The 23,639-nt window shown below is 49.9% G+C and overlaps 1 protein-coding gene across 3 annotated transcripts in view; it reads right to left on the bottom strand.

Annotated features, from left to right (window-relative positions):
* Positions 1-23,639, bottom strand: part of ACVR1 (activin A receptor type 1) — a 42,648-nt gene that overhangs the window by 10,471 nt on the left and 8,538 nt on the right. The window contains exons 1-6 of one of the 3 annotated variants that reach the window (XM_072341125.1): positions 19,021-19,082; positions 8,271-8,347; positions 5,305-5,559; positions 4,874-5,091; positions 1,932-2,031; positions 731-877 (exon numbers count right to left, since the gene is read on the bottom strand). In XM_072341125.1, the coding sequence (XP_072197226.1) occupies positions 731-877; positions 1,932-2,031; positions 4,874-5,091; positions 5,305-5,559; positions 8,271-8,347; positions 19,021-19,067 (844 nt within the window). In that variant the 5' untranslated portion in view covers positions 19,068-19,082. Of the gene's footprint in view, positions 1-730; positions 878-1,931; positions 2,032-4,873; positions 5,092-5,304; positions 5,560-8,270; positions 8,348-16,252; positions 16,602-19,020; positions 19,083-23,639 lie in introns of those variants that run through there. The other 2 variants (XM_072341127.1, XM_072341126.1) reach the window with 2 other exon arrangements.

The raw sequence follows: 23,639 nt of genomic DNA, 5'->3' as shown, positions 1-23,639 counted from the left end.
GGCTGTGCCTAGCGGAATAAAAACAGCTTCTACAACTTCAGCCACAGCTGATAACAAAAGCCCTTTTTACCTAAGCTCTCGGACACGCACACTCAAAGGATGCAGAAATCGTCACGCTTCAATATTTACAGGAAAATGAGATAAAGGGCAACCATAGCAAAGGTTAAACACCAGAAAAGATTCACCAGTTTGACTCAAGCTCTGAGCAGAACAACTACATCTAATAGAAAATAAACTGTGCTATGAATCCATTCAGGCACAAGGGATGTTCTGTTCTCCTCTCAGTCCTCTCAGGTAAACTCAGGTTGTAACAAAACCAGACCCAGCAGAACCCCTTCACCTACACATTGCACAGCACTCTTCCTCACCATTTCACCAGCCTGCAAGAATTGTTGCAAGGCTGAATGCTCAGCAGGAAGGCCTGTGGCACCTCCTTCCCTCTCTACACGCTATAGTGCCAACAATCAATCAATGCAGTTGACCCTTTTGTGCCAGAGTATTTGTGCAGGACAATGCAGCTGCTGGGATGCCTCCTCCATTTATGGGACCCAGATTTCAGCACCTTCCTGCAAGTCTCTCCACTTAAAATTTCCCTTCAACCACTGAATAAAACACAGCAGTTGACTCTTGAGGACTGTGAGACGTAAAGTAGTGCAGAAGTGTCACACAAGTCAGCTGTTTGGTTAACTTACCCTCATGTTAACTGCATGAATGCAATTCTTCTACTTACCTAAAATATTTTCATGCCGCAGCAATACAGTGTTATACAATTCAGTTTCCCTGAACCAGGATTTTTCATCCCTAGAAGAGAAGATCTTCACAGCAACATTTTCTCCTTGCCACTGACCCCTCCAGACTTCTCCATAACGGCCCTTTCCTGGTCAGGGAGGAAACACACAGAGCTGTGACCTAACAGAACTCACAGGATGAAGGACAGAAGCAGCCAGGCAGACAACACCCACCCCTCCCAGATAAGGGCACTAACGCCATTTCAGCACCTCGCAGAACATCTTACTACTGTACACACATGATGCGTCCCCCTGTCCCTTGTTTTGTCCAGCATGTTTAGACTGCACGCGCTGATCAGGACAGCTCTCTCCTCCCTGCACACCAGCACTGCATCCAGCATTTGTACTGGGCAAGAAAATGACTACACTGCCAGCAATGACAGCACTGCTGTTGCTTAAGTGACTCAGGGAATGTACTACAGGTCACTGTAAGCAATACAAATAAACCCATGAATTCTGACGTTAGGAGGACAGAAAGGACACAGGCGCTAGAGGAAGCCTTTGTGCTTCCCTTGCAAAAGCAGTAAGCATAGCCATGTGTAAAATGAAGGACATCCATAAAAAACAAACACCAATAACCATCAACAAAACATCAGGTGGGGATCAAGACACACTGTCTGCATCCCAAGCTTTCTGCCCAAGAAGTAGGAAGCAATAGTAAATTATTAAACACCCAAAAGCAAAGCAACATCCTGGAGAAGGCACAGCAGGTAAGTTTCTGATCATCACCATCACCACAGCCTCAGCGCTCACACAATGCACTCCGCTGGATCTGACAGCTGCAAACACCCACATTCTGCCCTTCGTGGTTGTGCCATTCAGTGTTCCCAAGGGACACACAGCTCAGCTGCAGACACCCAACAGAAGAGAATTTCTGCAAAGTGTTTCCATCTGCCTCTGCCATGTAGGCTAACACACACAGGCTCTGCAAATAGCACCAGCCCACATCACCTCGCTGCCTTTTGCATAGATCTGAAAGGATGATCCCTCTTTCAAAGCAGAAACACATTCTGTAAGCTGAAGCATGAAAAGTTTCATATAATGTAAGCACAGCTGAGGAAAAAGGTGATTAGGATGCCAGACAGAGCTGTCTGCATGTTTGTTACCCAGACCCAGCGCAAGGCCAACAAGATCTCTACTGACCTACACACTCCACAAGCGTGATCTGGCGAGCCACCGTTCTTTGCACCAAGAATGGAAGTCCAGAACCACTTCCAGATGTGCAGGAATGGTCCAATAAATCCTGTTCAAAAGCAAGAGCAGAATTTTACTACATAAACTGCATCATTTTCCGCTTAAATAAATACACAAAGGTGCGTCTCTTCATAGGATTAAAGCCTATTGGTAGTATAAGATGTTTGGCCACGCAGGACCAAGATACACTGCAGCCACCACTCTAGAGAGGGCCGAGAACACCCTGCACAAGGTTTTACTATTGCAAAGGCCACAGCAGGCATTGCAGAGAAGAGAGGAACTGAAACTTGTGCGTAACCAGTTTATCTTGGAAGCTTTACAGACAACTCAGCAAGGAACAGCAAACAAATCAAGCAGTGTTCCACGCTCACATTTCGTATTCTGTTCCTATCCTTTATTTTGTGTTACAGTATCATTTTATTCCAGGCAAGCATTAGTTTCTTTTAAGAAGAGTATGACATTTAGTGCTGGTCAACCTGGATGCTCCCTTGCAGCATACAAGCCATCCTGCCATCAGACTCTGCCTACACTGGTTTTTCAGCAATTCATCCTTCTTAGCTTGCACTGCAGACATGCATTTGTCACTTAGATTAAAGAGGTCGATAGAAACTTTCTTTTCCCCCCTCAAAATCTTCCAGGCCTTGCAGTAATCTGAACCATTTCAATGGGACCTCAGTTCTCCGACACTTAAACCTTCACCTCTGTGTAATCAGCAGGAGAAGCAGCATTTACTCTTGGACCTTGCCTATTTTTCCAGCTCTCTGTGGTCTCTTCCTTTAGAAGATGACTACAAGGACACACCCATGCAAGCGTGCTTTCACCAGCTAGAGCTCAGCTGGTCTCCCAGATCTACTGACCTGGGAGATCTCCTATCCTCTAAGTCTGCATTATGCATCCCTATGAATAAACATGCATTAGAAAGAGCAGCTGACAACCTCTGTACTTAAAAACCCAGCCACAGATGGAGTTTGGAACAGAAACATCCAACGACATGTTTTTCCAATAGCTTCTACCGTGTGCCTGCAGACAAATGCTGGTGCCCAGCCAGGCATGTGGCTGAAGCAGTCAAAGGGAGCAGCAGGGAGATGCTGTCAGGGCAGTGCACAGAAAACAGAGGGGGGTTAGGAGCAATGGCTTCTAGGCATGGCTCAGGAAGGGCTGCGCTCTGCAGAGCTTCATGCTCAAAAGGAACGTCAGGAGAATCCTAGTTGAATGTTAAAATCCTATTAGCCTGCAAAATTGCTACTACACAGCTACTTTTATAGCTAGGACTCTGATACTAGTTCTAAGTATTAGCACCTGGGTGCTCTGTATTGCTGGGCTTTTTGCTCTTAAGGAAAATGGGATAAAAAAAAAGCATACACTCAATCAACCACAAGGCATTTTCAGCAAGCTGCACTGCTGGGCTTCACCTAGATCCAATGAAATCTCATTTCTCCTCACAATTTTTTAATGACTGCTCAAAAAAACACTGTGTAATAGTGACAGGAGACTTGTTCTGCTTTTCTGACAGATACAGAGCTCATTATCTTATCTACATCAGTGACTGTAAAAACAAGATCGAGGAGGCCACAGCTCCTTTATTCTCCATTAGGAAGCTCAGCTTAGGGCTGTATTTACTGCACTATGGAGACTAATCCGAAATATAAACAAATTCAGCGTAACAGCACTGAAGATTCAGAGCTCACAATTGACATGAAAAATCCCAAACATGAAAGACTTACTGCATAGGTGAACGTGTGCAGGCAAGGAAATACCAATATCTTTCTTTTTCGTTCACACCAGCAGCACCAGGAGGCAGAGCACAGACACTGTGCTACACAGCTACACAGCTGTGAACAAAAGGGCAGCAGACCAAAACTTCACAGCAGCAACTTTGCCAATTTCTTTTGAAAGAAAATTTTTTATTTATTTATCTCAGGCTGTTTCCTTGGATCACGTAATAATAAAGAACAAAAGGTCAGCAACTGGAATGGAAATGGTCTTGCACTGATAAGAGATAAGAGCTGGAAGTCGGTGCTTACAGACAATCGAGCTGCGTACCTGCCTAGTTTGTGGGAAGCACATCAAACTGGCTGTTTTAAGACCAAGAATGAAGCCTTCTGGGAGAGCCAATGACATTAAGTGGGATTTATATATGGCTGAGCTGAAGCAGAACAGCAGGCAGCGACACAAAGCTGCTGCAGTTTACAGAGTGCCCATTTCCACAGTCACACCAACCATCCAATGCTTCAAGCTCAAGAGGAAGGCACCAGTTTCAGTAACACTCAATGTACTCCTGAAGCCACAAAAGCTCAAGTTTCGATGGGAACGTTGCTGGAAACATTTTCAATTATTATTATTATTATTTCAAATAAGGCCAAGGTAAAATCCTTCAAAACTTGAAAAAGGAAACGCTTTCCCACATTATTTTATCTTCCATAGACTGAATGACCTGAAGCATTTTAAAAGCTGAATTTTGAACATGATATCCAAATAAAAGGAGAAGTGCTGCTACTCTCCTGGCAAAAGAAATTCGCCCATCTCCTACTCCTCCAAGAGCCCACCTACTACGTTCATGGGACTCAGACCTGAAGTTTTAAGTTAAGAACACCCGTATTTTCTTCTTTCCCATCTTTCAGCTTGTCACTGAAACATCCACATCACAATACATTTTTCTCCTTCCGTATCACTTTAGGCTGCCCAAAAACTGTACAAATGTTGTTTAGCTGGTACAAAAGCTCCTCAGAGGCTTTAGATGCTGTTTGTTGAACCAGAAAATGTTTGGCTACAGCTTACAGCTACTCTCCAAGTCAAGGAAACTACACTTGCTATAGTGGGTTATTTATGTGTTGTTTTTTTTTCCTCTCCAAGGTGGTCACACATTTCCACCGTTCACAAAGGTCACTTACTGCCAATGTACTGTCTCCAACATTAGAAGCAATGAGTCCCTCAATTGTGCCATATTCTGCATCTCTAGAATTGAGTCTCTCCATGTGGTTCTTCTGTATCCTCCGGATGACAAGCACAGCTACCACAGAGAAAACTACCAGCACTACCACGGGAGCCAGGATAACGATGATTAGTGTTTCCATGCTGTAACCTGCAGCTTCGCCTTGCAGGGTTTGCCCTTGAATAAGAGAGAAAGAACAAAAAAACACCGTGAGAGCACTGAGAGCAAAGCCTTCCAGCAGGGCTGACACAACGCTCGGTGGCCACTCAGACTGGGAGATGCCTTTACACAGTCAAGGCTGCAGCACCTTGCAGCACCTTTGCACACCTGCAAAGCACGCTGCCGTGACTCAACTGCTCAGCATGCCTTGTTTATAAATTAACCACTCACCTTTAGAAGAGGGCAACTTCGCAGTGATATTCATGTTGCACAGGTATCCTTGGCAGCACTCCACAGCTTGGTCAGGAGATGGTGGAGTTTTGCACGTCATTTTCCCTTGTTCATAGACTTGGAAGCAGCCTTTCTGGTAAACCTTAGCACCATCGTTAATGCTCAGGGAGGCGAAGCACTGCTGGCCCTGGCAGCGGTCTCCATTCCCACATGACATGCCTTCACACACACATTCATTTAGCTTCAGCTCCTCATCTGCAAAAAAGGGAGAGGTGAGGAAAAGAAAAACAACACACCATACTCTATAACTACTTTCACAGCAAGATTTAGTTATCCACATAGAATAAGACAATAAAAATCTTTCATTTAAGGAAAGGAATGTCGCTTGCAGCTATCACAGAGGAACTACCAAGTAGGAGCTAACAATACCCATTTATCTGATTCAGCAGTGCAGAGATACCAGCCTGCACCGCTGAAGAAATACCAGTCTTATCTGCCGACTCCAAGCACTCACATTCCCAGGACTCAGCTTTACATTGCCCCACAGGCAGCATTGCGGGGCTACTGCATGGAAGGGTTGCCTGCACAAGGGCAGTAAGCGGTGAGAGACCAACCAGAACTTTAAAGCAGATTTGCTAAGCCCAACTGCACTGCTCTGCTCAGGGTAACTGAACAGGGATGCGGCTGCACCTGCACACGCACAGCAGACTCACTCGCATTCTTTTTCAGCTCTAGCAGACAAAGCTTCCAGCCATAAACACACGTGTCTGTAACACAGCAGTGTGCCACCACGTGTTCAGCCTTTCAGAGCCTATCAATGGAGGCTGCCCATGGGGAATAGAACCGTTTATTTTCCTCTTGGTTTTTTTTCTGCCCTCCTCCCACAGTGAACAAATACACAAGTATAGTTTTCCACTTTTTTTATAGTTTCCCTGCAGCCCACGCCCTGCTCAGTGCACAGACAGCCCCTGTGGCTCACAGCCTGTTCCATCCCCACCTTACCTCCAACTCTCCACCCAGGGACCCTTCCAGGCCTAGGGCAGCCTGCGCCAGCCAGAGAGCAGAAAGCCATTCCTTTGGCAAAGAACCTCTGGGCTGGGAACACAGACGCTCTCCTTCACAACAGTTACTCCTCACACCCAAACTGCTCTTCAGTTTACCCAGCTGGTTTTCCAGCCTTGTGGTGCATTACCACCCACCCCTGCCCCCCATCAATGCCCCCGCAGTGCCACTCGCCCCACAGGCTGCGCTGGGCTGCACAGGGCCAATAGTGGCGGCCATGCCCCGGTGGGTGCTCACAAGCTGGATGCTGCACCACAATGACACATCCTCACGTGCTCAAAGCCACCCACAAGGGGTGCCTGTCCTCACCATGTCCTCTTGTGGAAAAATACACTGCATGCACTCCTTGTAACATCTCAATTTGGAGATGATCTCTGCTCTGAGAGGAATGTTCCACTTCCCCTCCCAAGCAGCCGAGGAAACAGGCGCAGGGCCACCTCCTCTCTCTGGTACTAAAGCAACACTGCTTACTGATATTTTGAGCCAGAGCTGGAGAACTAAACGCTATGTCAGCTATGTCACATGGTCAGCAAACGATAAACTGCATGGACTTACAAAAAGTCAAAACATGCAGCACAATAAGCCTCAGTTTCCTGTCTAAGGACAACTCACACCTAGTGGGGCAATTGGTCAATGTGCACAAGAGGTTCCAAATCCAACACGGAACCAGCCCAGGGCTGCTGAAATCTCTCACCATGACAGGGACTTCAAGCACAAAGGTCACAATATTTAAAAACAGCAATACTGCTTTCCTTTTTAAATGACAAGTGCTAAGCAGCTCTGGAGGCAGACAGGGGCAGGACAGCAGAGGGTCAGCATCCAGCCCTCAGAAGGCCCCAGAGAGCAGCAGCATTACATGCACAGAGAAAGGAAAGTGCACCATAGGAAGTTTGGGAGAGAAAAAGGAAAGGAATAAAGCAAACAGAAGCACAAAGCTGGCACGGCTCCTCTGCAGGTAAACGTTCCTTGTAGACGTGCACTCAGCTGGCACGGCGGCTGTAGGACTACAGCCAACAAACAGCTGCTTGGAGCACTGCACAGCCCCAGCCCAGCCCTGCCATTGCTCTCCGCTCCTTGATATTACAGCTCTGAAAGCTACAAACATTTTATTTGTAAAGAACCAGCTGCACTTCAAGTGTGATAAGGAGGTGCAGCATGAAAACTGCTCTCAAACCTTGTTTCAAAAGAACATACAGCATGGACAAAAATAATAGTTTAACATATTTCCACTAAGATCTGTCTGGAGTTGCTCCCTTCTCAAACCGTGCCATAATCTCCACTTATAAAATAAAACAAACAAACAAACAAATAAAATCACACTAAACCTCCACACAGGGATTTCCCCGCTCCGCAGTCCCTTCCAAGGATCCAGTCATTGTGCTTTGTCTTTTACTATTTGCATCAACATTTGAAAACAAATGCAGGGGATTTCAGAAAGACCTGACAAGGCAAAGAGCACCAACGTGCCACAGCAGACACACGTCACCTGAAACGCAGTCACAGCTGAGGAAGTCACTGGCAGAAAGCCTTCCCCAAGTGCTGGCAGTTTGGAAGCAGCCATCACACAACATCCAGAAACCCTCAGGTGAACCACCACCCTTCTCCCGTTTTGCTGAAGCAAACCTTACATGCACTGCACATCTGAAAGCCTTGCGTGCACACAGGGACAGAATGAGTCACTCAGCACTTCCAAAGACCTGACTGGAACAGCCATGGAGAAGATGAAGTAGTTTGCCATTCAAATGAACAGTGAAATTCCTATTTCACTCCCCAGGCCCTGCTGAGCCCTACGCTAACCACATACACTATAGATTTTGTACATAAACAGGCAACAAACAGGCTCTGAAGCAATTCCAGGTGGAGCTGAGAAGAGCTCACCCCGCGATCAGCAGCACAGCACTCACCTTGCACGCTGCGGGAGGGCAGGGCCAGCAGCAGCAGCAGCACAGGGAGAGCCATGGCTCCATCTGTCGCCGTAGGCCTGCAGGAAAAGACAGACATGAGAACTGGGCACACCTGCACTGCCTTTGGGGGTAACCACCCCAAAACAGCACTTCTCCACATCAACTCCATAAACTTTGTGCAGGATGACCAAGTTTGGTCTCATTTCCTACATGAGTCATTTCCCACATCTACAGAACTTCTATTTTACCACAGTTTCTTAGTGAGATTTATACTTTTCTGTAAAGAGCTACAGAAGCATAATGTGCAACTATAGCATGGATGTGAAGTGTGCCAAGAGGACAGCACGCACCATTTCAGCACCAAGCAGGCCTGTACCATCAAAGATTTGCTTTACCAACCAGGTTCTAAAGACTCAAACTGCCACAAACTTAAAAGGAAGTTGTGTAAAACCACGTTGTTTGGACTATGGGAAAGAGAGATCTCAGCCTTAAACTGCTCAATGACTTTCTTTAATCAGCAGCAACCAGCACGGGACAGCAGGGGAAGCACTGTGAGTAAGGCAGAGCCATCCAGCTCCGTGCTGCTTGACCCACATCCTGCGCTAGAACTGACCGTGTTCCCAGCAAAGGCACAGGCTCCTCTAAGGAAGTAAATAGAGAATTCCTTCACATACTGCAAACCTTTTCCAGGATGCTTGCTCCTTACAAGAAAACAAAAGCTCTCTTGTCACTTTGAAGAGCTATTTTACAGGCTGCTGACAAGGAACTTCTTTGTAGCGGGGTCCTCTCAGTGGAGAACATGGACTGCAGGTAACAGCAGATGGCAGCAAGCAGCCCCGTGGGTCTCCAGCTCCAAACCACCCACCTGCCCTGACCCCAACCCCAGCACAGCAGCGGGGAACACATCCAGATCGACACGGCTCCGGTGAGCAGGCACAGGGCTGCTGCTGTGCCTCTGACAAGCAGCACCTACATTCACTTATTCACACCGCATCCTAATGCAGCAGACAGAAAAGTGACATTATCAGTGTTTTTCAATTTTCACCAAGTATCTCCAGTTGCTGCCTTTTCACGTCATTAGCGGGCTACCTCTGTGCTTGGAGACTAAAGCCAAACCATTTCTGTATTTATTTCCCAAGACGGGTTAGTTTTGGAAAGATGTCAGGGATGCTTTGTGACCGGTTAACGTGGTCAAGGATTTGTGACCCTGTGTGCTCCAGTTCTGAGACTCCCTGCTTGAAGGGAGGAGCAAGCAGAGCCCAGCATTGCTCAGTTTGGCACAACCCACCTTCTCACTGCTTGCATTCACTCTGCCTTCCTCCTCCCATTGCCAAAAGACCTTGCAACACATGCAGTACCTCACCTCCAACAATCACAAAGCACGAGAGAGCTGCATGCAGCACAGTCAACAAGCACTCATGGGTAAGGTGTAGGCTGGGAGAAAGCTGCCGTGGAGCAGCCAGTACGTAGAGCTGCAGCCAGCCCAGGGCCTCCCAGGGGACAGCAGAGCCCCCATGTCCCCAGGCTCAGCTGCTGCCTGGGGCCACAAGCAGTGGCAGCAGGGGGCTGCTCAGCTCTGCTGGAAATGAGGCTGAACATGTGAAGTGTGAGCTCAGGACACGCTGAAGAGAAAGGACTGAAAACAGACAATGGCTGAAACCAGGAGAATTTTGCAAGTATCTGTTTTTCCTTTCAAGCAGTCTATTTCAGTAATGATTCACCAAAGACTGACAAAAGCCAAAAGCACACACAAGCCTGGGCCCATAAAAGAGGGGAACCCAAACTGCCCCAGCAGAGAAGCCAGCCTCCCCCAGCAGTGAGCAGTAATAGTGTTGAGAGCAGCAGTGATCAGCAGTGAACACAGGCTACACAAGGGTTTCCTCAACTCTGAATCCCTCACCCAAAGGGCTGAGGAAGGGTGCTCTGCAGCACAGGCCACCACAGAACTGCAGGTGTTCAAAGGGATCAAGAGATCCTCAAGTCCTAACCCCTGCTAAAGAAGGTACCCTACCACAGGTCGCACAGGAAGGTGTCCAGCTGGGTCCTGAATGTCTGCACAGGAGACCTCACAACCTCTGGGCAACCTGTGCCCGCGCTTCCTCCCCCTTACCATAAAAAAGTTCTCCACACGTTTGTACAGAACTCCCTGTACAAGCTTTAGGCCATTCATCCTTGTCCTATTGCTGTGCACCACCAACAAGAGCCTGGCCTCATCCATTTGCCTTCACCTCCCTTCAGACACTAGGGAGGGTCACCTCCCTCAACCTGCTGGCCACACTCTTTCTAACGCGCCCATGGATGACCTGTCTGCAAAGCACCTAATGCACGTATATAAGAAGCAAAACCCGGCTCAAGTAAGTCCAGCAAGCACGCCTTCTCCACCTACAGTCTGTTTAGAGGAAGAAAATAAGTTTTTAACAAAGAACAAAAAATTCTTTAGCAAAACTCCACAGAAACCTAAAACATGGATCTAAAACACCGATGGCGCCTGTTGCAAGAGAACTTTTCCAAAGGGGAGGGAAGGGATTTAACCAAAAGGAGAGGAACTGGAGGCACCCAGCAATCAGCACGCCCCTCTTGCTCTCAGACGTTGACAGCTGACTGCGAGCTCTCGGCACGCCCTGCGCTGAGGAGGCTGCAGCAGCAGTAACCACTAGATGGCATCCTGAACACGAGTGCCTGCGCCTGGGGCCCTTTACGACACACTGCATCCCACCCAGGGCTGCTGTACCGGAGAGCAGCAAACAGGATACAGTTATTCTGTATGTTATTCTGTATGTTACCATCGGCGTGCGCAAAAAAACATTGTCTGTATCAACCTTCTCACCCACAAAAGCGCCCAATTAGAAAAAGGTAAGTTTGCTACGGGTCGCCATAGACACATCCCCGAGGGGGGGCAGCAGGCAGACCTACCCAGGGCTGCCTACCTGCTGCCACATGGCAAGCCCGGCCCGAGCAGGCACTGCAGCAACTGCATTCCTAAGGAAGGGTCAGGAGAGCCTCCCAGAAGCACGGCAGAGCAGCAGCAAGCACGGCACAGGAGCTGCGGTTAAAGCTGCCCACCTCACCATGCTGGGCACAGTTGCAGCCCCCAGATTCCCCAGGAGAGGTCCCGAGAAGCCCCCGCCCCTCCCGGCACAGCACAGCTCCAGGCTCAGCGCATGCAGAGCGCCGGGTCCCGGCTCAGCTGAGCGCGCAGCAGGCACGGCTCTGCCCATCACAGGCGGCCGTTCTGTCGCATATTTCGCTGCACCTCACCGGATCGGTACCAAAAGAAAACATGCCCAGCTCTGGGCCGTGACTGCCGTACACAACCACCACGCCGAGCTCAATTCAACAACGGCGCAGGTTTCAAAAGGAAAGACGGGCACTTAAACCCGACAGATCACACGGCGGTCGGCCTTTTCTTACAGCCAAGTTCACAGGGCCATAAAAACCCCCTCAGAGCACCACAACAGCGCTCCACGTGTCAGAACAAGAGCAGACCGGGGTGTTCTCTTGCCAGCAGCCAACAGGACAAAAACCAGCCACGGCACCGCCTGCAGGCAGAGGGCACCCGGCAGCACACTGAGATCAGGGAGGGCAGCGCCCCGCAAGGCGGCACACATCCCAAATAACCCCGAGAACTGGGACAACCAAGTGTGAGAGGTGCCGGGCCCCTCACAGCCACCCGCAGCCATCACACACAATGCAACGTCCCAACACAGCCGTCAGGATGCAAACAACCCATACAGCATCAGAGCTGCAGGAAACGCACCAAACAGCGACTTCCCACAACGCGGCAGCTCTGCGTACACTCACACACATCCACTCCTTTCCTGTTTAGGAGTGAGGGAACGGAGCATGGAGTCACTTACAGAAATAAAGGCCTGCTCGGCCTCCATCTTGGCACACACAACAAGAATCCATTTGTTGTCTATGCCGTCACCCACTGTCCTCAGCTGACACAATTGCAGATATTGCACAGCACGAGAGAACAAATTAGAAATATCCACAACATCTGGAAAAAGAACCCACATGCTTATCCAAGAGGAAAAATACCTTTCCTAGGCCAAAGACATGGCCAGGAACACAGGAGTTCTCATTCCCATTGGAAAAGAGGAGGGCAGGGAGGGGACGAGGCAGGGACAACCCAGCGAGGGAGATGGCCATCAGAGCCCAGCCGCCATGCTCTGCTGCACAGGTACTGCATCAGTGGGGCATCCCAAGCAACTGAGCAGTGGATGGCCCGCTCCGCTGATCCCAGACATATTTACATTGACCTGAAAACCCCACCCTATATTGCAACTTCTTGGTGCCTCGGAAAACACAGGCGTCCTTCCCCACTACTCATCACCTTGCAGGCAGCTGCCAAGGACCAACACCGCACCACGGGTAGCCCGTCCTCTGCAGGGCCTGCACACGGGGATACCCGTAAGACCGCTCACTCCCTCTGTGACTGCACACAGCCCACTGAGCATCCCAGCCCTGAGCACCTCGCGCCTTACATGCAATTCACTCGTGCAAAGAGCCTCCCACACGTGGTCTCACTGACACAGGCAAACAGGTGTGTTTGCACACAGTGCCATGAGGCAGCCAGCCGTCAGCCAAGCGTGCAGCAGCTTCACCTCGGAGCATGTCATGGTGCTGATCAACTCACAACACTTGTGTTAGAAACACCTCCATTATTGATGCCTTACACACACTTCAGACACTCATTAAGCACCCTGAAGATGAAACAAGGATGTTACTTTGTTATGTACCACGCATATTATTCCTGCACAGGTCCCCTTCCAGTGGGGAACAAGGTATTCAGCACCAGAATGACCACATCATAGCTGGGCAATGGAAATTCTCTTGGACATTTTTGCTGTTAAAAACAACAGAGTTACAGACATTCTTGGGCTCTCCTCACTTTGCCAGCGCAGTGCACTTTTCCAGGTGATCACCCAGTGTGGGGACAAGTCCACCCAGCACAGAACATGGAACAACCTGCAGCTCAGCACTGGCCATGGGACACACACCTTTCCCTGGAGCTGTCAGACCCCAGCACAATACAAACAGAAGACAGGAACTCTGCCACCCACCACAAACCCAGACCGATCCACAAGCTGTGTGTAAGAACCAAGCACAGACACTTGTAGCTGACCATTACAAGTTGCACATGAAAGCTTTCTGTGCCTTTAGAAAAAGTGCACACCAACACCTACTAGCTCTAACTCACTCAAAGTCGACTACTTTGAGACTTGGCCCACTACCCAACAGGCACTCCTTCACTTCATTAAGCTTTCATCTGTGCAACACATGATGAAAGAGTTCAAGGAAAAACACACCTCCACGGCTCACAGTGCTTCCCGGCCCACCACCAAGCACTCCTCCGTCCCGCTCCTGGCGGGCAGCAGCCACAGAGGCACCAACACCTCCATCCCTGCAGGGGAGTGGGCATGGGGGGATCCCAGCCACAGCCCCCAGCTCCCCAGGAGAAACACACTCATTCTGGCAAAACCAGCCACCTGCAGGATAAAGATACGCTCAGCAGAACTTTACTCCAGGGCTCTTTTGTGTTGTTTTCAGTCTGCAGCGAAGTTCTCCATTCTACAATTCACTTTGGCTTTCCTTTCACCCCTCAGAGGCTGCGGAGCAAAGTCCCCTGTGGGCTGGGTCCTGCAAACCAGGCCTTTTTGATGGCACCCTTCTTTGGAAAACAAAACAACCCCAATCAGCTTTGGGAAGCAGCTCAGTTAAAGTTGTAGTGCACTGCCTGCAGGACAGGCAGAAAGCACAGCAAAACGCTCACATTGCCCTGCTGTTTTACCCACCAAGGGCGTTTCATCACCAGGCCGGACTGAGCCCAGGTGTTCCAACTGCTGCCCTGCAGCTGCCAGCCATGCAGTGCCCCACAGCCCCACAGCCTGCTGCTCCTCCAGGAACAGGAACAGCACAGCCGTGTGTACATGAAATCAGCAACTGCTGCACTAAGATCAGGGTCTGCAAATGCTTTTTATTACCCTCCAGTAGCAAACAGGTTTCCCTTCAAATGCTTTTCTGAACGCTTCCACCAACATAAACGATGTTAAACAAACATTTCTGAACACAAATCTTCAGCTCTGGACACAGTAAGAAAAATCCTTCTCTCTCAGTGCCATGATAGTTTGGTTGGATCCCTGCCCCCTCCTTTTTATTTCTCCTTTCCCTGAGTTTTAACACACATCTCTTGGCCTGGGGCAGGCGCTGTGTTTTGCTTTGGTTTAGTGCAGTAGCTAGGGCCTGATGATGTAACGTGAGCAGCATTTCAAGATCGCTCCTCATCCTGGCAAGCCCTCCTGCAAGACAAATGCAGCCCGAGTCCCACAGACTACACAGCAGTCTCACCAGCAGCCAGTGCTGTATGCACGTATGTAAGGACCTTAAGAAGGTGCAAGTGCTTTTTAATTTCAGCCCGATGCCGCTGAGCACCTCAGAGCCAAACACCTAGTCACAGACCCAAGGAACACACACACACACACACACAACAGGCAGTGCTCTGTAACCCCTATCTAATTCGGTGCTGCCACCACCAGCCATGAGCGCAGCCACACAGCAACAGCCCCACAGGGCCCTGCCTGCCTGGGTGCCTCTGAACCTCCACATGGGCTGCAATGCCAACACACCACCACCTGACCCACGGCCCCTCAGCACAGGCACCCTAACCAAGACAGTCGGTGGTATTCTGGTCAAACCCAGCAGCAGCTCTGTGTACCAGGAGCACAGCTTTCACCAGACCTGTGTGCAGGAGGGCTCCGGGCTCTGAGCAGAAGCCAGGCCGCTGCTTGGCACACCGCTGAGACTACAGGCATGTGTCAGCAAGCCAAAGGAAGCCAAATACAAGTTACCCAAATATTTTTAGAGCAATCAGATGGAAAGCAGAAGTTCCTAATGCTCTGTGGGCACACCTGAATGATGTTTTACTTCATCAGATCCTTTCATTAATTATTGCTTTGGTGTCCAAGAAGCACCCACTGCCCCACGTGGCTGCACCAGCTCCAGTTCCAAAACCTCTGTGCCCCTCCTGGTAACAGGAGTTACGCATCATCGCAACAGACATTCAGCACTGCCATCACAAACAACTCTAGGCCTGATAACTTGGCATCTCACCACTTCTCCCTACAGATTTACTCCAGATACCATTCTGACTCTTCCTCCCAGAGCTCTGTGCTGTGTCTTCCTTTTCCTTCGCTAGCTAAGCTTCCAAATTCATGCCTCCCACATGGCCTTGCCAAACCTGACTGTACTCGTATGTCTTCAGAAAATTGTTCCACACATTTACTCAGACTTTCGTTTAATTGCTGTCAGAGATGCCAAAAGCAATCGAATTACTATCCACCAGCTCAATTACCATGACTGACCTCACACATACTTTTAGCTGCAAACATGAAGTAGAACACAAGCTACATCTCTTTACAGGCAAGTCTGGCTTTGGATTTCTGAATGAAAGACTGCCTAGAAGCAAATCCTCTGTGATCACACAGCAACTAAGCTGTATTCTCTTGATTAAAGTGAGCTTATGACATACATCCAGTGGCAATTCCAAAGGCTCAGCATCTCAACATAGAGGATCCAGACACGAATGTTAATGTAACAGACTGAATACTACAAGTCAGAGAGAACCTTCACCAACTACTTCCGAGAGAGAAAACAGGATACCCAAATTTGCTCTGAGTCGAGGCCCACCTCTAACAGGACGTGACTAAGAGACCATTCTGAGCCCAATACAACAAAAGACAGCATTTGATCATAAGCAGAGTGACCATGTTGATTTGGGGTATTTTTGTTTGTTTGGTTGTTTTTTTTCCTCCAGTGTCACAAAGAATTCAGCATAAACCCATTTGTCCCTGGGATGGGAGAGCACAAGTTAAAAGAATTAACATACTTCATCCCAAAGTCCTTTAATGGCAGCTGCCCAAGACAAAGGGGAAAAGAGCACTGCCAAAGACCCAGTGAATTACATTTGAGTGCCCGCTTACTGTCAGCAGCCTCTCGGTGTAGTAACATTGATGAAGGCATCCAACAGTCAGTCCAAAAAGCTTTCCATCTTCTTATTGCCACCCACTGGAAATGTGAAGCCAGATCTACCTCCAGAGGAAGCCGCCAGCTCTTCACCTATCTCCTGGCCATCAAACAGTCTGGGTTTTGTGCTGCAGAACTTCCCACTCACCAGCACAGGCCTAGTTCTGAGAGCTCTGAGGTCTGCAGGAGCACGGCTGCAGAGGTAAAGCAGCAGCTGCCATTGCTGCCTGCAAGCATGCAGTTTTGCCAGGAACCATCTCAACTTCAGCTGGACTAGACGCTAAGGAAACCACAATTAAATGGACTGAGACATCTAAAGCTATTCTCAGAAAATAGGCCAGACTGGGCATGAAAACATCTGAGTTTGGCTTGATTCATAAACCACATGACCGAGACACCCCAGCAGTGCCTCCAGGCAGCGGGTGAAGGAATGCCGAGCAGCACAAAGGCAGACAGCAGAGCTTCCCAGCCCCAGCTGCCTCTGCAGCTCCTGCACCTCTCAGCTCCCACGTTCCCTATCATTTCCCATTTGCTATGGCTATTCATCCCTAGCCACCCCTCCAGCCCTGCAGGGCTTCTCCAGTCAGTGCTTTAGGGCACTGGGCCACACTTGCAGCCACAGCTGGTCAGTCAACCACCACAAACCCACCTCTGAGGCAAAACCAGAGCAACACAAGCTAAATCATCGCATCCAGCCAGCTATGGCTGCGCACACTCCGGCCGTCTCTTACACCAACACACACCAGTTTCCTCTGCACCCATCCAGAGCGCAACGCCAAGCCCTTGTTTGAATAAGTGCACAAACGTGGTGTGGACAAGTCCTTCCTGGTTCCAAGCAAACACAGACATGACTTCAGACACCGGGAGAGCAACACCAGCTTGGCTCCTCTGCCCTGTGAGTCAGTGTACGTACTCTGAGCATTGCAGCATTACACATAAGTGAGCAGAACACTTAGGGGAGCTGCTCACCAAAGTGAAAACAAAAGACCGAAGGACACTGCACCAAGTGGAAGGGACAGACAGCAGGGAAGCAGAATGCTGACCAGAAATTTCCACTTCCTAGTCTCAGCAATTGAAAAAAAACAGACGTTTTTCTTCTTAAAGCAATAAGCAGAACTGCAGCAAGAATTTCAAAAATAAACTGCTTGAACATGTCAGAAATAAGCAGAGGAGGAGGAGCGAGCAGTGGGGACACTCAGGACATCTGACGTTTATGCCCTCCCAGCTACAGCCTACAGAGCAGCACAGGACCCGGCCCTCTGCCCCACGCAGCCCCGCTGCCGCCCCAGCAGGCTGACCCTGCTCTCACTGAACCCTGCTCACTCCCCACAGCTGCGTCCTCGGTTGGTTGGCACTGACCCCTCCAACACAGGACTCGTTTCCAACAAGGACAGTGTTATTTTATTGGCTCTCCAGGCAGCCCATGCACCAGAAATGGAGTTTTATCTCCCTGCTTTCCTGCCATACAGAACCAGACAGGCTGACTGAACACTGAGATTGCTCATTCCTCCCCATTCGATATCTGCAAGCCAAAACAACATCTGGAACTTCTGCATGCTGCACAAAGAGGGAGACAGATAAAAGCTGGAGAAAGCAACACGGAGCTTCCTGAGCACTGCGTGCGACCGCGGTTATCCGCCTTTCCCATACGAGCCTTCCAGAACAGCCCTGCTGGGAAAAAAGTCCCTCACACAGACTCAGACACAACATAAAGCTCATCCACTGCAGAATAACCTCAGGAAGGATTATCAGAAAAATAACAGGAACCAAGCTGATAGGAAAGCTCACAGTAAGAACGTAGCACGGCTCTTATAGCAAAATAAGGTGACTACCACTGACCTACAGAAGGAAATTAACAGGACGGCCCCAGAGCACATCACTCCATAGCTCATGGGCAGCTCCTGGTGCCTCACACACACCCCAGCTGTGGGCAGCAGCCCCTGGAGCACAGCCGGGCTCAGGCCATGCCCAGCACATCCCCACAGCAGCAGAGCAACAGAGAGCCACGCCGCAGACAGGCACAGGGGCAAGACGTGTCCCAGCTAGCACAAACCTCCCTGCCCACAGACATGCCAAGCACACACAGACCAGTTGCTCCAACATTTACTTAACTCCTGGTAGTTAATTAACAGAAGCCACGACTGCTGGTTATTCCCTAACCAGCTCTCACATTGAGGGGCCAAGCTCCATACCACACCAAGGGCAGGCAGCGGCCCACGGGGTGGGGGCTGCAGGCAGCCAATGGCCTGGGCAGCCCTGCCCTCACAGCCAGGCACTGAGCCCTCCTGTGCCTGCCCAGCCACAGGCAGGGCTCAGCCACAGGTCAGGCTACAGGGAGCTGCCACACCATGCTGCAACAGTGGGCACCTTCAGTGCATGAGAACGACCACAGTGGCATAAAGCACGTGGCTTCAGGAACAAACTAAACGTGTCAACAATTCCTACATCTGTCACCACTGCGCCCCAAGCCACCACCAGGCCCCACCACTGCCCTGCCCCACACTGAGCTGTGCAGCACCACACACACTGCAGCTGAGCACAGAGATGGCCACTGCTGCCCTAAAAGTGTTATTTATCTGTAGCAGCTGGCTGAACAAACGCACAAGTTAGTAAAACACCTCCCAGAACTCATTAAACAGCACAAGCATGACCACTCCATCTAGCAAAAACACCCATCCCTGCTGACCAGCACAGGCCAGCTGTGCTGTGTTTGTGCTGCACTCACCACCACGCTAAGATGGCATCCTGTTGTGCTGGAGCCCTGAGCCCCATCCCTCCCGCGGTCTGACGAAGGCACGCTCCCTTCTCGTCCCAATAGCACTCTGCAAAAATGCCATTAGTATTTCTCATGGATACCCAAAGCAAAAACAGCCAAGACCACAGCTCCATAAACCTGGAACTCAGCCCAGCCAGAAGCTACAGCTCCGAGCCAGCCATTGCTTAGCTCTGATTTCCATGCAGGGCCGTTCACACAATCCAAAGCTTCTCTCTGCCTAGAATTTCCCCAGGTTAAAAGAACAAGCAGCGCTCTCTTCACATCTACTTTACAACAGCACACTAAAGCTAAACTTCACAGGCTACACAAACTACATGGCGTTAATCATTTAACTAAGGAAAAGCACCAGTTTCTCCATGCTCTGCCACCGCAACCATTTTCACACACTTGCAGCCTTTCAAAGGGATCATTTTCACCCCATCTTCTGGAATCTCCCTGGTCCTTCCCTTTCCATTTGCCTTCCAGCCCACAGACACTCCTTTTGGCCACCGTTCAGCCATCTTCCACACCAGATGAACTCACACACACCACATAGCAGGCAGCTTTCAGGCATTTGCAGCTTGCTTACAAAAGGTTCTGACAGAACTTGCATTGATGCCCAAGCACTCATGGCGCTGAATGGTACCTGCACCATGTCCTTCTCGCCATGTGACAGACAGGGACCTGGGCCCTGCCATCAGGCCTCGCACGTGTGCTTCAGCAGCAGCCCAGCATGAAGTCAGCTGGCTCCTGTTTCTGTTTATTCTTGAAATAAACCGAATGCAATGCACCACCTCTAAGCACTTTTTGTAGCTGGATCAACAACCCCACTCCTTTCTCCCTTGTCACCCACTGCAGAGCACGGAAGGGCCCTTGGCTGTGACACAGTGTCAGCAATGCTGCAGAGGGGTTTAGTGAAGACGAGCTTTGCTGGACACAAGTTAACACTGGTTTGGGGGTTTATAAAACACCGCTGCAAGAAACATGAAACTGAGTAGCAAATCTTTAAACAACAACCCTTTATAAGAGATGACTTCTTGCTCAAAGCTGCTTCGAGGAACCTGAAACTACACGTTAGTTTCCAGCAGTGACTACACGGCCCATTTCTGCACTGTTTGCTTCTTTTGAAGTCCAGCAGCAGCTGCTGCAGCTCTGAGCAGAGGCACCAGGCCCACGCAGGAGCAGGCAGCCAGGCAGCTCAGCCACGGGCAGCACAGCAGGCAGGCTGCGGGCAGGGGCTCCACCAGCCCGGTCACACCAGACCAGCCCCACTGCAGCCGCCGGCCACACACGGCTCCCACAGGTGGGGCAGCAAAGAAATCAAAGAGCTTCAAAGTCGTTTTGCGGTGAGCACGCTGGGGGCAGAGCTGCCAAACCAGCAGTGCTGGGGAGGGGCGATCCGCAGCAGCTGGGGATCTCTCCAGGTCTGCACTGCTCCGCAGGGATGGTTTTATCCCTGGCCACCTGAAAATCCAGCCGGTCTGCACAGGCTGCCCTGGGAAGGCGGTGCTGCCCTGGGTGATTTCAGCCCGGTACTGAACATTTCCAGCCTTCCCAGACCGCTTCAGGGGCGGCGTTATACCCCACACTGCCATCGGAGGAGCCTCCTCCTGGAGAGGGGGAAAGGCTCCTTCGGTCCTTCCCTGCTGCTTTATGGCTGCACTCCATCTTCACCCTCCATCTCCTCCTTCCAATCCCAAATCTTATTCTTAGAAGTGCACGATATGACAGCAAGAGGTTATTTCAAAGCACTGCACAGCCCAGTGCTCCTTGCAAAGCTTGTATGCTGGGTAAAGCAGAACACCCAGTGCTCCTGACCACGGGCAGTGCTGTGCGTGATGGGGAGCTGTGCGCTCAGCAGGGTGCACAGGATGGAGCTTCTTCGGGCTACTACCAGAATGAAACAAGTAGCTATAGAAAGCAAGATGATCCGCCCTGAGTCACTGCATCAGCATAATGATCCACAGCAAGGCTAAGCAAGATTCAAGGTCAAAATACCCTATCTGGAACTTTACCTGGTTTCTGAAGCTTTCAGGACAGCAGTCTCTATCTATCTGCATGGTGGGCTACACTCTCTGGGGCTTGGTAAGTATTTCAACACTTCCAGGTTGAACAGTGATCAAAGTATTTAAAATCACCAAGCTGAGTCACAACTTAAAGAACGGATTCTGTGTCTGGCTTTGCATTTATATTTTGTTCTCTAACAAAGGTTAATCATTGCCCAACATAAATGAAGATACCGTTAAGACCAATTAAATGCTAACTTTATTTCCCAGGAAGAAAAGCAACCTTGTTAATAACAAACAACGGGATGACAAGGGAGAACAGAACTTTTGACCGTTACCGGGAGCACACTGTGCTGGCATGAAGTAATGGGGAGGGCCAGTCCTCACAGTTAACATTGTCAGTCTTTGCTTATCCCAACCAAGACTTCAATCAAAGGGAACGCAATTCCTATTGGAAGACGAGCTGACAGCAGCGCTGTGCTAGTTCTGCAAGAAAGAGACCACCCAAACCAGCAGGCCCAGCGCCCCTCCAGCACCCAGCCCGCATGTCACCTCGGTGACAGCCCTGCAGCAAATGAGCACACTGTACGAGCTCTGAGGAGACCTCAGAGTCACGGGATGGGAAGGAGCATCCATCACCAGTGATCCACCACCCTCAGCGCACAGCTGGGCAAACGTTCAGCCAGCCGTACGCACAACACACCGTGTGCTTCTGCGAGGACAAAAGCTGGGACGGAACCAGGAAGGTTAGTTGTCATATTTTAGATTTAAATGCATTGTAGCAAAGATGAAGTCTTTCTCAAGACCCCCAGCCAAGCACCTCCCAGGGGCATGTCCCATCAGCCTGCTTTTACACTTACAGGTTTTAACTCAAAAGCTTTATGTATTAATTTATACACATTACACAGAAGACCTTTACTATGCTCACTTGTTCTACTCAAACACTCGTACTTACTCGCAACAGAAAAAAACTTTTTCTTGGCTTTGTTTGTTTTTCTAAGACTGACTTTCAAGATCAGGAAAAGCAGCAGTCCCCATGAACATCCAGACACTAAGTATTGATTTGGTCTCCCAGGAAACCGATTATGACTATGTAAGAAAGCCCATTTTAGCACTGTTATTAACCCAAAGCCACCGGACCTGGCCAGCCAGAAAGCCTCACTTCTTTCCTTTGGAGTGGATTTCCCTATTGACACAGCAGCTACTGCTGCCTTCTTGAACAACAATTATTAACCAAAACCTGACCAATTTTCCCTTTGGTTCTTAGAACAAGGGGTGACTGCATAACCAGATATAACCCTGAGAACAATATGGGCAGAAACTATGAACTACAACCGGTTGTCACTTCATACATTTGATAGACCTCACATACATGCAATTCCGATAGGTAAATAGAGAGCATTAAACCAAACAGCTTTTGGCTCGTCCAAAATCCATATTTAATACACCATTATGAACCGAATGTGGGACGTCCATCACCATCCCATCCATTTCAGCAGCACTACAGGAGCCATCCTAAGGCACACCTTCCTGCAGAGCCTCCTGCAGCTCAGCGCAGAGAACAAGAAACCTCCAAAATGAAGTATGCACAAAAGCAAAGGAGGAGCCGTCGCTCACACACTCGCTGCAGGAAGACGGTGACTTCAAGCGATGAGTTTCGGAGAAAGACAACAGGTCTGTTCTCACAGCACCTTCAGAACTAAGGAAAAGCAGGATGGCTTCATGGTGCACCAACTTCTACAAACGCTCGTGTTCAGGAGAACCCTTTACTACACATGCAACCAAACCCCTGTGTTATACGGTCACCACAAAACGTGACAAAAGCCTTATTTCAAAGGATACTTCAGAACTTTGAGAGAGAAAAAATATACACTTCATATCTTTTCACACGATGTTGGGACACCAAAACTCCAAAGGCTGCAGTGTGCACCTGAGCATTCCTTGTGGTTTGGTGGTGGTTTCATTTCCTCACATTCACACCAGAGAGCAGCTCGGTAAGGAGCCTCTCCCAACACAGCACACCCAGCAGGAGAGCCCCAGCGATGCTGGCTGAGCTCAGCCGGGCCTGCAGGGCCCCCACTGCTGCAGAACACAGCCCTGAGCAGCCACGCGTGCTCAGGTGGGACCCTACAGGAAGCAGCCTGTGCTGGTTCTCTGAGTGCCCGGCTGCCTCCTGCCACCCCTTCAGCTGCCTGCACCCACATTCTGCAGCCCTCCTCACCCACCATCCTCCCAGGTCTCCCTGGCTCCCCCCGAAGGAGGCCCTTCTGCTCACTCACATTCTCCATGAAGTCCGCTCCCACAGCACTCTGCTCTGTGATGAATCTCTCAGGAGCAAAAAGAGGACTGGTAAGGGAAAGGACTCAACTACACAGCACCAGGAACAGAAGTGCCTCACACACACCCTGAATCATAGAGCCACAAGGCTGGAAAGGTCCTACAAGATCATCTAGTCCAACCATCCTCCCATTACCGTAGCTACGGCAAACCACTAAACCAGATCTCGTAGCTCCTCATCCAGCTGCCTCCTGAACACTGCCAGGGATGGCAGCTCCACCACCTCCCTGGGCAGCCAATCCAGCA

The sequence above is a fragment of the Excalfactoria chinensis genome, chromosome 7, assembly GCF_039878825.1.
Source record: "Excalfactoria chinensis isolate bCotChi1 chromosome 7, bCotChi1.hap2, whole genome shotgun sequence".
NCBI lineage: Eukaryota > Metazoa > Chordata > Aves > Galliformes > Phasianidae > Excalfactoria > Excalfactoria chinensis.
This window is presented reverse-complemented; position numbering and strand designations above follow the sequence as displayed.